Here is a 13,556-nt window from a genome sequence, read left to right on the forward strand (position 1 = left end):
CATTCACTGGGTCAAGTTATAGGAGGCATTAGTACGCAGTATGGAATTTCTCAAGTTGCTGGTGAAACTACTTGAGCAGCAACATTTGGTGAGCTGAAACTCATTAATTGAACTTTCTATTAGTCTCAGGTTGGCTAGATTAAGATTAACCTTTGCACTTGGTTCCATACACAAAATAACACTCCAAACCAATCAGAGGATGATGAAAGGTTGTTTAAGTATCTTGTTGCACTATAGAAATAGGTGTTTCAATGAATTAATTAGATCAATTTATCAAGGTTATTGTCAAATGTGTGGCATTCTCAAACCAAAGCATTATCATGGAATTTCTAAAATGTTTTCTAAGTATAAATCTGTATACTAGAATTGTTTCACAGAGGGCATTGGCCATAGCAGGTGTGTCAGCTTAAGACTCCTAAACTGGCTGTGAAAAGCCAGAAATCCCTGGGGTTTACCACAGTTTTGCCTGTTGTCTGTGATTCCTAACTCTTGTTTTCAGGCCATGAACTCAGGTCTTCTATTTAGGCACCCAGGATCCAATTTATAATTAATTCACAAAAGGCTTTTTGGATTAGTCCACTTTTCTCTTTGTACTTTATTTTGGTGAGAATATAAGCAAACGGTATAATTTTAAGTTTTGCTATCAGGCTTAAGTACTTAAAGCATCAAGAAGATATTGTTAATTAATGGTATAAAAGAAGTCTAATTCTTCTTAGAGTTTGTTTAGCTGTTGAAACAGTGACATTGTTTTCATTTGAATGATGGTACAATTGCAATGACTTGAAAGTATGATTCTTTGTTCTTAGGCTTTGGCAAAACAAGCCAAGATTGATTTTCAAGAACAAGCCCTGAAAGAGAGAGAAATTCATGAACAGATTGCTGTGGAAAGAGCTCAAGCTCATTATGATAAACATTATAAAATCTGTGAAGGAATTTTGGATCAGATACTTGATTTGTCTACTAAAGTAGCAGACTATCGACTGTTGACAAATAAGTAAGTATTGTTTCAAAATGATAAAGTGCAAAATGACTAAATGTAGACATTAAGTTGCTAAGTGAAAATATGAGAGTAACATAGATGGTAGATTAATACATACTAAGAAACCAAAATATTTTATTGAAAAAAATTAGGAAATATATTAGTATATTTTCATTACTGACTTAATTTACCCTTACTGCTTGTTTTTGAGTTATAGTTGTGTATCTGATTTTAACATTGTATCTGAATCCTCTTTAACTTGCAATAGAAAAACTGATTATTTGAAATACAACTTCTTAAAATACTGGAATTATTCAGAGATTATATTGATAACATGCAAATCTATTTATTTTTATTATATTTTGCTTCTAAAAGAAATTATTTAACCGAAAATATTCAACAGTACAAAATTTTCATTATGCTCTGGAAAAATACAGTAGATGCATGTTTTTGTTTGTTTGCTTATTCTCATTTTCTTTACTAAACATAGCTAATACCTCTGGATGTTATGTATGAGAAACATATAAGAAGACATTCAAAGATTTAATAAAAGAAATAAGACAATCTAGTGGCCTCAAAACCCTAGGAAAGATAGGGTGGTTAGCTTTCTGAGTTTTCTTTTTATCTTGCATATCTCAGATTTGAACTGAAAACTTTAGCAATCTAGAAATGCTAGTGGAACAGAGAAATAACTGGTATCACCCTATCTGTTCTGTGTCTGGTTTTGTTGGGAGGAGCTGTGGAGAGTCTGTAGCACCATCTGAGAGCCAAAATGAAAGAAACTGGTGTTCTCAAAGCAATTTAGAGCCTTTGAAGCCCAAGTGAATCAGAGAATTGGCTTAAAATATCAACTCACCAATTTTAAATTTTTCAGTAAATTTAAACTCCCCAAATATTCTGAATTTGCATAATGTATATCACAGAGTTATACTTCCTGCCTCTTATTTTCCATAAATTCAGTTTCATGAAAAGTAATGGAGTGAATATATTGGCTATATAAAGCCATATCTTATGACTTAAAACATATTCAATTTTAAAGTTTCAGAGGTCTTTATACTTCCAGTCTTTTAAGGGGGCTTTTTCTTTGAAATTTTAACTCATTTAATTGTAGATCAACACATTAATTACACATCTACCTTAGTATGTTATTATCCTTCACTACTAATGTTCAATATAATTAATGTTAACCTCTTAATGTAATTCATTAAAGAATTTTTCATCAGTAGATTTCCCCCCCTAAAATACAGGGATATTTTGAGTACCAGTCTGCTTATAGATTGTTTTTTGCTCAGACTGCTTCTTATTAAAATTGGGGGAAATGACAGTGTAGTGGAAAGTGAGGTGTGTTGACATAAACTTTGAGGTGATATGAAACTGTACCCCTATAACAATATCTCTTGTAAGTCAACATTTCCTAAATATACTGAGTTGGTTGAAAAAGTAAACATTAAATTATATAAAATACCTCCTGTAAGTCAATCAGAGTTAGGGGGTCTCTCCTCTATGCATAGGAGGTATAGGGACCACAGTTCCCTATTTATCATAAAAAATACTGACATTCAGATAGTAAGATCTAAATTCAGTAACAGTAAGATTAACTTTTATACATAAAAATTAAATCTACCTAATAATCCTTATAAATATGTATATGCTTGATACTTTTTTTCATTGTCACCAGCGTTATTGCAGGAGGCTTAGTGCCTGTATAACAAACCCACAGTTCTCAGTGATCGCTTTTTTATTTTCCTTTTCTTTTAGTTGATAGAGCAGACAGAAACTGAAGCAAAGCAAAAGAGAGAAATCTATAATGCATGTTTAATTGCTAGTGAAGCTTTCACCCAGCAGGTGGGGATTTGGAGCTTGAACATTGTAACTTGTGCACTCAATTAGGTGTGCTAGTGCTGGTTCCCTTCTACACTTGAATTCATAAACTTCCACAGCTCTATAAGTAACTATAGTGTAGCCCGTAAGATGGCACAGTGGGCAAAGCATTGGACTAAAAACCATGAGATCCTGAGTTTAATCCCTGAAATCATATATGCCAGAGAGATGCTCTTTTGTTCTCTTTCTCATAAATAAATAAATATTTTAAAATAAACTTAGCAGCTATACAAAAATGTATTACTAGTAAAAACTATAATAGGATTATATTTTAAAATCTATTGAATACTTTATATTGTGGCAGATCATGCAAAGTGTAGATTTTACCAAATCAAAATTTGAAAGTGTTCAATTCAGTATCACTAAGTACATTTACATTGTTGTTCATATTATTCATATCCAGAAATTTTGCATCATCACAAGCTATGATTCAGCTCCCATTAAATTGTCCTTAATCTTATTCCTCTTTTTTGCTGTCTCTATGAAGTTGCTTATCCTAGTTGCTCCATAAAAGTGAAATTATATAATATTTGTCCTTTTCTTATAGATTTCTTTCTATTTAGCATACTATCTTCAAGAGCAATTGATACTGTATCATGTCAGTATGAAATACAACATTTAAGTTGTTTGTTGAATCTCCAGTTCAACTCCTTTTAGAGAAATGGCCCTGAGTTATGTTATGGTTTTTATCCCTTTACATGTTTTGTGCCTCTTGGACTTATTTTTCCATCACTCTGTCATAATTTTCTCTTAATCATCCACCAGATTTAAATATAATCAATTACTGAAAATTATTTCAAAATTTACTAAATAAGTAATGACAGAAGAAAAGACATTATATATTTGTTACATGTCATTTATAAATGTTTAGACCAACTTTTGTCTCAAAGAGACATTGGAAAATATTCATTATGTTAATTTTCCATAAGACATTGAGACTAAAATATCTAGATAACTTCCCAAGATTTCACAGCCATTGAAAATCACAGTTCAGAATCAAAGAGAATAAGCTTTTTGAGAGTACCCATTGTTGCATTATTTTTAGATTATTTTTTCTACTAGTCTGTAAGCATATGTAAAGAACCAGTGAATTAAAAATAATAGTTATTCATTCAAATGCACTAAGCCCCAGACATTTTACTAGTCATTAGAAATAAAAAACAAAGGATGACAAGAGGACCTAGTGGGGGTTGTATTGTTATATAGAAAACCGGGAAATGTTATGCATGTACAAAATATTGTCTTTACTGTCGAATGTAAAACATTAATTCCCCAATAAAGAAATAAAAAAATTTTAAAAATTTAAAAAAGAAATAAAACAGCAATATTGCAGAATGAACTGATGTTAGAACGACTATGGTTTAACATACATATTTGATTAAGCCACCTATTCATTGTTTCTTTATTTTTCATTACAGTCTGATTCCATTTAAGTTGATGAATGATTGGAAGCAACTGTTTTTTAGTGGAAAGCCTATATATGAGCAAGCTTCAATTAAGTCTCTGCCTACTACACCTACTCCAGAACAACTTATAGAACTGGAGAAAAGGGATTTGCTAGATAGTCATGATTATGAAGATTATAAGGTACACTGACAGGGAGTAACTTGAAAACATGCAACAAAATAAATGGTTTTCTTTTAACCTTAATTTTGTTATATCTCATTTCTATGAAGAAAAATGATCATATTATATCTGTGTTTCTAAGTTTGATAAGTATTCATAATAATTTTAACTGCCTAGCAGATTCATAGCCCATTATTAGGAAAACATTTAAAATAAATCAAGTATAAGATATTGTCTGCACAGAGAGGTTTCAGAATTTTGAAATGCTTTAATTTTTTTCATCAGCATGTTTTGGTGTATGGTCTGTCTACCCTTGCAAAAAAAAAAAAAAAAACTTGTATAGAAGTTATTCCTGTAATAGTGTATCTAACTTAATTCTTGCATTTATTTTTTGAGTCATACAGAAGATAAAAAATATGAGGTTTATTAGAAGCATATATATAAGCAAATTTCTAATTTAAAGATTAATAATAACATTGAATATTTAGAAGTGGAGTTATGAAGCCTTAGAGAACTGTAGATAACTAAAAAAATTTGGTTTCCCAATATGTTAAATGGGGATAGTGGGCTGAAGAAATAGCATAAAAGATTTTCATACCTGAGGCTCTGAGGTACAGGTTCAATTTCTAGCACTACTGTAAGCCAGAGCTTAAAAAGTGCTCTGGTGCCTCACTCATTTTTAAAAATACACACACACACACACACACACACACACACACACGGGCCAGCTGGTGGCACATGTGCTCATGGACCTGGGTTCAAGTTCCTGGTCCTCACCTGTGGTTGAAAAGCTTTATAAGCATTGAAACAGCACTGTAAGGGTGTCTCTCTCTCTCCCTCTCCCTCTGTCTGTCTCTGTCCTTATCAATTTTCCTCAATCCAATAAATTAACATTAAAAATGGAGTTAATAATATACATATTGCTGCAAAAATCATTAAAAAGATAACATATGAAAGACTGGCAAAATAGCTCATTTGGGTAGTTCATCTGCTTTACCTTATGTACAACCCAGGTTTGAGGCTAGTCCCCCACTGTAGAAAATTTAAGTGTCATGGTATCCTTCATTCTTTCTTTCTATCATCTACCTACCTATCTATCTATCTATCTCTGAAAGATTGGCCCAGAACAGTAAAGCCCTGCTGATGATAAAAAATGAAATTAAATGTGGTAAACAGTGAGACAGGTATCCTGAATGTTAGATATGAATAAAACATTTATTTCTTTCCTTACCACAATTCCCCTTCCATATCATTTCACTTGTAAGAGGAGTAAATATGTAAAATTATAATTATTGTATAGGAGTTTAGATAAATCAGTAGCAGTAAAATGATGGTAAGATGATTTGACCCAATTGTTCATTGACATGTAGTAAATAATGATTTTTGAAGGGATTAATAAATAAAGAATATAACAGGGGGCCGGGTTGGGCGCATATGTTACAATGCACAAAGGCCTTGGTTCAAGTCCCCAGTCCCCACCTGCAGGAGGGAAGTTTCATAAGTGGTGAGGCAGTGTTACAGGTCTCTCTCTCTCTCTCCCCCCCCATCCTCTCTATCTCCCCTTCCCTCTGAATTTATGGCTGTCTTTATTCCACAAATAAATAAAGATAATAAATAAATTAAAAGAAAAAGCAAAGGAGTCTAATAGTAGAACACCAGTGGAGTATACACATCAGTATGTGATCCAGCTTCAAGACCTTATTCCATTAGGGAGGAAGTACATGAACGGTAGAGCAGTGTTTCCAGTTTCTCTCTTTTTCTCTATCTCTCTCTCCCATTTTCTTTTCTCTTTATCTTGCTCTCTGTCAGAAAGAAAAAGGGATATATATTATATATACATATACATATGAATAAACTTTTAAAAATGGCCACCAGAAGTCACAGAGTAATTATGGAAGACCACCCCAAACCATAAAAATGGCAAAAGAAAGGAAAATAATTAATGTTGAATAGCAAAAGCACAAAATAGTACTAATTATTTTAAAAAGATAATAAAAATGGCATGGTGAGGGGGCCCACTGGTGGCGCACCTGGTTGAGTGCACATGTTACAATGTGTAAGGACCCAGATTTGAGTCCCCAGTCCTCACCTGCAGGGGGAAAGCTTCACAAGTAGTGAAGCAGTGCTGCAGATGTCTTTCTGTCTCTCTTCCTCTCTCTCTCTCTCTCACTTTCCTTTCAATTTCTAGCTGTCTCTATCCAATAAATAAATAAAAATTAAAAATAATTAAAAAAATGGCATGGTGAGAAGTGAAATGTATACCAAATTTAATCAGACAAATATTACTTATATCATTAAAATAATTAGGGGCTAGGTGGTGGTGCATCTGTTTGAACACACATATTACAATGTGCATGCATCCTGGTTCAACCCCCCAGTCCCCACCTGCAGGAGGAAAGCTTTGTGAGGGGCGAAGCAGGGTTGCAGGTATCTCTCTGTCTCTCTCCCTCTCTCTCACCCCCTTCCTTTTCAATTACTACCTGTCTATGCCCAGTAAATAAAGGCAATAATTTTTTTAAAGCTTTCAAAATAATTACTAAGAGTTCACTACAGTTTAAGGGATATATACATACATGTTTTATTTTGAATGATTATAGAATACACTAGATCTGTTGTGCCATCCAAATTTATGAGGCTATATAATAAAGTTATATAGCAGTATAAATCTATGTGAAAATATTTCTTTTTTATTTATTTATAAAAAGGAAACACTGACAAAACCGTAGGATAAGAGGAGTATAACTCCACACCACTAAAGATTTGACAGATCCTGTTTATTTCTTAAACAGCTAAATCTGCTTTATTCTTGTCACTCTCATAAATCAAGAGGCCTGGTGGTCCTAGATTTGTCTAAATTTTTGCCTTGTTTGAGAAATTGTTACCACAATAGCACAGTAGTCTTAACCACATCCTGAAGCAGCTGGTACATTTCTTTCACAGGAAATTGTAAGCTTTTGTTAGGAGTATTTAAACGTCTGGTAATGGAGTTTATTTTGTTTATAGTTTTCACTGCTTTAAAAATGGAAATTAGGTTATTATATCGATCTGTGTTTTGCTTCTTTTGACTATATAGTGGATGATATACAATAAAGAGGATTACTATAAACTTCCCTATCTATTACCTCTTATTGATTCTTTTGTCTCTTGAGGAACTTGTTAAATGTCTGTATGTAATTGAAAAAGCTAAATGTTTCAATTTTTAAATGAAGTAATCTGACATAGTCTTTTGTGAGAGACAGAGGCATAATACGTCATAGCTTAGCTAAATAAAGCATTCATTAGTAATTGTTTTTGCCAAACTTGCTTTGGATTTATAATTCTACAGATAAATGCATAAAATAGAAAGTAATCTCATATACTCATATACTTTATAAATGCCCATACTCACTGTCCTCAAGAAACTAATACTTCACAGTTTTTTTTGAGCCTAGAATTTTTTAAATACCCATTAGTGATTTAACATTGATTTACAAAATTACAAGATAGCAGAGATACTGCTCTGTACCATTCCCACCACCACACTTCTGAATCCACAATCTCTATTGTAAGCTACAGGAGTTTTCTTAAGGTTGCTGATATAGGTTAATTATTATTTCTATTATTTCTTTTTTAATTTTTATTTATAAAAAGGAAACACTGACAAAAACCATAGGATGAGAGGGGTTCTCACCATCACAACACCATATCCCTGATATCTTTCCTATTCTTTATCTCTCTGGGAGTATGGACACAGGGTCATTATGGGGTGCAGAATGTGGAAGGTCTGGCTTCTGTCATTGCTTCCCTGCTGAACATAGGCGTTGACAGGTCAGTCCATACTCCCAGCCTGTCTCTCTCTCCCTAGTGGGTTGGGGCTCTGGGGGTGTGGGGCTCTAGGACACATTGATGGGTTGTCTGTCCAGGGAAGTCTGGTTGGCATCATGCTAGTATCTGGAACCTGTTGACTGAAAAAAGAGTTAACATATAAAGGCAAACAAATTGTTGACTAATCATGAACCTAAAGTCTGGAATAGTGCAGATGAAGAGTTGGGGGGGGGGTCCTCCAGTTTCTAGATAGCTACTAGGCATATTTTAGTTATATTCCAAAGGGCCTATGGCTATACTAGTTTTTTTTTTTTCCTTGAGCTTGAAATCTGATATGCAGGTGGATCCAAATTATTGACTGGGGATATGATGTCATGGCTGGAAAAGGACCAGAAAACTGGATCCGGAATAGAGTAGCTCCCAAATATGGGAAAGGTATAAACCCCATCGATCTGATGTGATCTGGGGCCCATATTCAGCTTAGGAGCCTATGTGACGTCTGCATCTCTGTAGATCTGAGCTCACATTCTGTGGTCATGAGTAGGTGTTCATAGGAATTTTAAGGATCTATCAAGAAATTGTAAAAAAACATAATCTAAAATACTATGAAGTAAGCAGTCTATAACCAAGATATAAAGCAACTATGTAAATATGATCTAAAAAATGCAATCAGGACTCTTACTTTTTATTTTTCTATTTTTATTTGTGATTAACAGTGGGTTAAAATATGTAAGATTACTATCTATAGTTTCATACCACTTTCACCACCAAAATTATGTCCCTACCCTCCCACATCCCAAAGATAACCATCAGGTTTCACAAGTCTTAGGAAGTTTGTTTGCTTCTGTGTGTCTATTTTTTTTTCAAGCCTGTCTGTCTCAATTCTCTAGATTCCACATATGACTGAAATAATCTATAGTTCTTTTTCATTTCTTTACTTATTTCATCAAGCATAATCACCTCCAGTTCAATCAAGACTCATTTTTTACCAAATTGTTGAAGATTATTATTATTTTTAATACATTGTGAATTGAATGTTTATTTTTCCTATGTGAATATAGTCAAGATATTAATCTAAGATGATACTCAAAGACACAAACTAGAAGTGAGGATTATGGGGCCAGGTGGTGGTACACCTGGTTAAGTGTACACACTGCAGTGCAAGGACCCAGATTCAAACCCCTGGTCCCCACCTGCAAGAGGAAAGCTTCATAAGTGTTGAAGTAGATCTGCAGGTATCTTTCTGTCTCTCACCTTTTCTATCTTCCCCCTCCCCTCCAATTTCTGTCTCTATCCAATAATAAATAAAATTTTAAAAAATTAAAAGGACGATAAAAATATAAAAAGAACTGAGGTTTGTGTCTTATCAATAAAATATTAGCTGTTTGTTTTTCAAATACTTGGTTGAGAGAAAATAATGAAGTTAATTTATAATTCATAATCATTATTTGTCTTAAAAACTTGAGATACCAAAATAAATCATGTAGCCTACAATGGAATAGTATAATAGAAAATAAAATATTAGTCTTAAGGATCAACATTTCAAATTGTTTTCTTTTTTTTTTACATATTTTTTACTTATTATTGGATAGAGACAAAGAGAAATTGACAGATAGGAGATAGAGATGGAAAGAGACAGAAAGATACTTGCAGCTCTGCTTCACCACTCATGAGGCTTACCCTCTGTAGGTGTGAGCCCGGGTCCTTCTGCAATAGTGTTTGCACTTAACCAGGAGTGCCACTACCTAGCCTTATCAAAATTTTCTTTCTATGTGAAATAAATTTGGTTGTTGGGTTTAGAGAGAGATTATTTAACTTTCTAAAAGTTGGGGCTTTGTTTGATTCCAAAAATATAATTGATAAACTATTTCCTCTGCTACCAGCATTTTATTAGCATCACCCCAGTATTCATTAACAAAATAAACTTGTAGTAACATAGAAAAGTTTACAGAAAATCTCAGATATCCTCTTCCAATATATGAATTTCAAGAGAATTCTGTTTATGACCACTTATAATATAAAATATACTGAATAACTATATTTAAGGTGAAAATTGCATATAAAATTCAAATTTATTTCTGAGTACTATATAGGAAATAATTGTTTTTAATAAGCCTATTATATTTTAATTGAGTTATTTTTTTTACTTTTGCATTAAGAGAGATTTAAATATTCGTCAACAGACATAAGACTAGCAAATATTTTCTCCACTATATTGTTTTCCTTCATTTTATTTTTTTAAAAACATTTTTTTTAATTTTCTTTACTTATTTGTTGGATAGAGACAGCAGCCACAAATCATAATGGAAGGGGGTGATAGGGAGGAAGACAGAGAGACACCTGCAGCACTGCCTCACCACTTGTGAAGCTTTCCCACTGCAGGTAGGTACCAAGAGCTTGAACCTAGGTCCTTGTGCACTGTAACATGCGCTCAACTAGGTGCACCACCACCTGGCCCCTCCTTCATTTTCTTAGTAGTATCTTTGGAAGCAGTTTAGGAAAAAAAAAAAATCAAACTGTGAGGCCACTGGACCAGCTTAGCTCAGTCTGGGGGTGGGGGAGGCAAGTCTCTTTCGGCTTGAAGCCTATTTTCCCATGTAGAGATTCTCTCTTCCTTCTTGTTGCTTGTGTTCCCTGCTCATATTCTTTGCTATGAATACTTTTCGCTATCCCTTTGATAGGGCAAAGAGGAAATTGAGAGGGGAAGAGGGACAGAGGGATAGAGACAAAGAGACACCTGCAGTACTTGCTTCATCACTTGTGAAGCTTCCTCCCTACAGATAAGGAGCAGGGGCTTTGTCTGGTCCTTCCTTCAACATAGTAATGTGTGTTTAACCAGTAGCACTACTGCCCAACCCCCTTTGTATTTTCTTCTTCCTCTTTCTTGACATTTCTTTCTTTCTTTCCTTTCTTCCTTCCTCACTCCCTTCCTTTTGCAAATAATTTTATTTTATTTTTAACTATTAGGGGGCTTAATGGTTTGAAGTTAACAGTAAAATACAATAGTTTGTACATGCATAACATTTCCCAGTTTTCCACAGGCCCCAACTAGGTCCTCTTTTGTCATCATGTTCCAGGACCTGAGCCCTCACCCCTCCCCATCCCTGACCCCAGATCTTTTACTTTGGTTCAGAACACCACTTTCAGTCCAAATTCTGCTTAGTGTTTTCCCTTATGATCTTGTTTTTCAACTTCTGCCTCTGAGTGAGATCATCCCATATTAATCCTTCTGAATTAGCTCATTTCACATGCTCCCTTCAATCTCCAAGATGGGGTGAAGAAGGTGAAATCACTATTTTTTTTATTTAAGAAAGGAGACATTAACAAAACCATAGGATAAGAGGGGTACAACTCCACACAATTCCCACCACCCGATCTCCATATCCCATCCCCTCCCCGATAGCTTTCCCATTCATTCTCTGTCCCTCTGGGAGAATGTACCCAGGGTCATTGTGGGTTGTAGAAGGTGGAAGGTCTGGCTTCTGTAATTGCTTCCCCCCTGAACATGGGCGTTGACTGGTCAATCCATACTCCCAGTCTGCCTCTCTCTTTCTATAGTAGGGTGGGTCTCTGGGGAAGGTGGAGCTCCAGTACACATTGGTGGGGTCGTCTGTCCAGGGAAGTCTGGCTGGCATCATGCTGGCATCTGGAACCTGGTGATTGAAAAGAGAGTTAACATATAAAGCCAAACAAATTGTTGAACAACCATGGACCTAAATACTGGAATAGTGCAGATGAAGTGTTGGGGGCGGGCGGTATTCCCTGCAGGCTCTTGTGTACTTCTGCTTTCAGGTATATATTTTTTCCTAGTTTATGGGCACGTGTGAACATATGCTCTGTCTCAGGGGACCTGGACTATATCTAGGTTTGGGGACTTTATTGGGGAGTGGAACACCTGGAATGGAATTAGAGAATACTATGAAAGGAAAGGTCTCCCCCGAGTGATGAAGCTGAAGGGTTTTCATTCCACACCTGAAGTCTCTGGACACAGTCTGAAGTGAAGCATGCTGGGGTGGCACTCATTGCATTGACTGGGTTGTGATCTGCGGATGCAGTATTATTTGATTTGAATTGAGAGAAGCATGCAGAAACGTGGGCCCTAACCTAAGGTTCTAGGACTGGGGGAAATATAGGCTGTATAGTGGAAATGTGAGGTTCCTGCTGTCTTAGGGTTCAATAAGACAATGGATAGTTATTGTTATCATCACATTATTTGGTGATTGGGTTAACTTTGAAAAGTCCCTTTGTTAGGGTTTGGGGTATAATACCCAGCATCTTGTATATAGCTGTGCTACCGGTTGCTTCTGTTCTCCCTGGTCTAAGCATTTGAGAGAGTTAACATATCAAAGACTATGTATTAAAAAGACTCAGTCTGTGTTTTAAGAAATTCTAGACATATGAACAATTTACCCCTCTCATATTAATTAAATAGTGGTTTATTTGTCTACTCTTTAATAGGAGTGTACATAAACACCATTCCCACCACCAAAAGACTGACCCATCCCAACCACCCACCACCACCACCACCACCACCACCACCACCACCCTGCCGCACCAGGAAGCCCAGTGGCCACTCTCCCCTTCACCACAGGGTTTTTACTTTGGTGCCCTGCTCTCAATTTGATCACTATTTTTAAAAGCTGAGTAGTATTCCATTATGTATATATACCATAATTTACTCAGCCACTTGCCTGTTGTTGGATACCTGGTTGCTTCTAGGTTCTGGCTATTAGAAATTGTTTTGCTATGAGCATAGGTATACACAGATCTTTTTGAATGGGTATGTTGGCTTCCTTAGGATATATCCCAAGGAGAGGTATTGCAGAATCATAGGGTAGGACCACTTCTAGCATTCTGAGAGTTCTCCAGATTGCTCTCCACAGGGGATAGATCAACTTACATTCTCACCAACAGTGTAAGAGAGTGTTGCTGCTACCTTTTCTAATGTATGACTTTCTCACAGGAGTGAAGTGGTATCTTATTATTGTCTTCATTTGTGTTTTTCTGATAATTAATGATTTGGAGCATCTTTTCATGCACATGATTTTAATTTGTTTTTTTTTCAATTTTAATATCACTTTATTAACAAAATACTGATGTACAGTATTTTTATTATCAAAAAGGTATCTTCCCACATTTTTTTCCAATCTAAATATCAGTACTTTTCACTAAGAGTGCATTTGTTTCTGTTTTTTATACATGCCTTCCATAAATACTAGGTAACAATGTATTTCTTTTTTTTTTTCTTTTCTTTTCTTTATAAAAGGGAAACACTGACAAAAACATACGATAAAAGGGGTACAACTCCACAACATCAGAACTCGTA

General features: G+C 35.0%; 1 protein-coding gene across 1 annotated transcript in view; it reads left to right on the top strand.

The window, feature by feature from the left end:
* Window positions 1-13,556, top strand: part of SPEF2 (sperm flagellar 2) — a 305,327-nt gene that overhangs the window by 79,410 nt on the left and 212,361 nt on the right. Inside the window, exons 9-10 of the mRNA XM_060191863.1 lie at window positions 807-994; window positions 4,279-4,447. Coding sequence (XP_060047846.1) covers window positions 807-994; window positions 4,279-4,447 — 357 coding nt within the window. The remainder of the gene's footprint in view (window positions 1-806; window positions 995-4,278; window positions 4,448-13,556) is intronic.

This window comes from Erinaceus europaeus, chromosome 5, assembly GCF_950295315.1.
Source record: "Erinaceus europaeus chromosome 5, mEriEur2.1, whole genome shotgun sequence".
Taxonomy (NCBI): Eukaryota; Metazoa; Chordata; class Mammalia; order Eulipotyphla; family Erinaceidae; genus Erinaceus; species Erinaceus europaeus.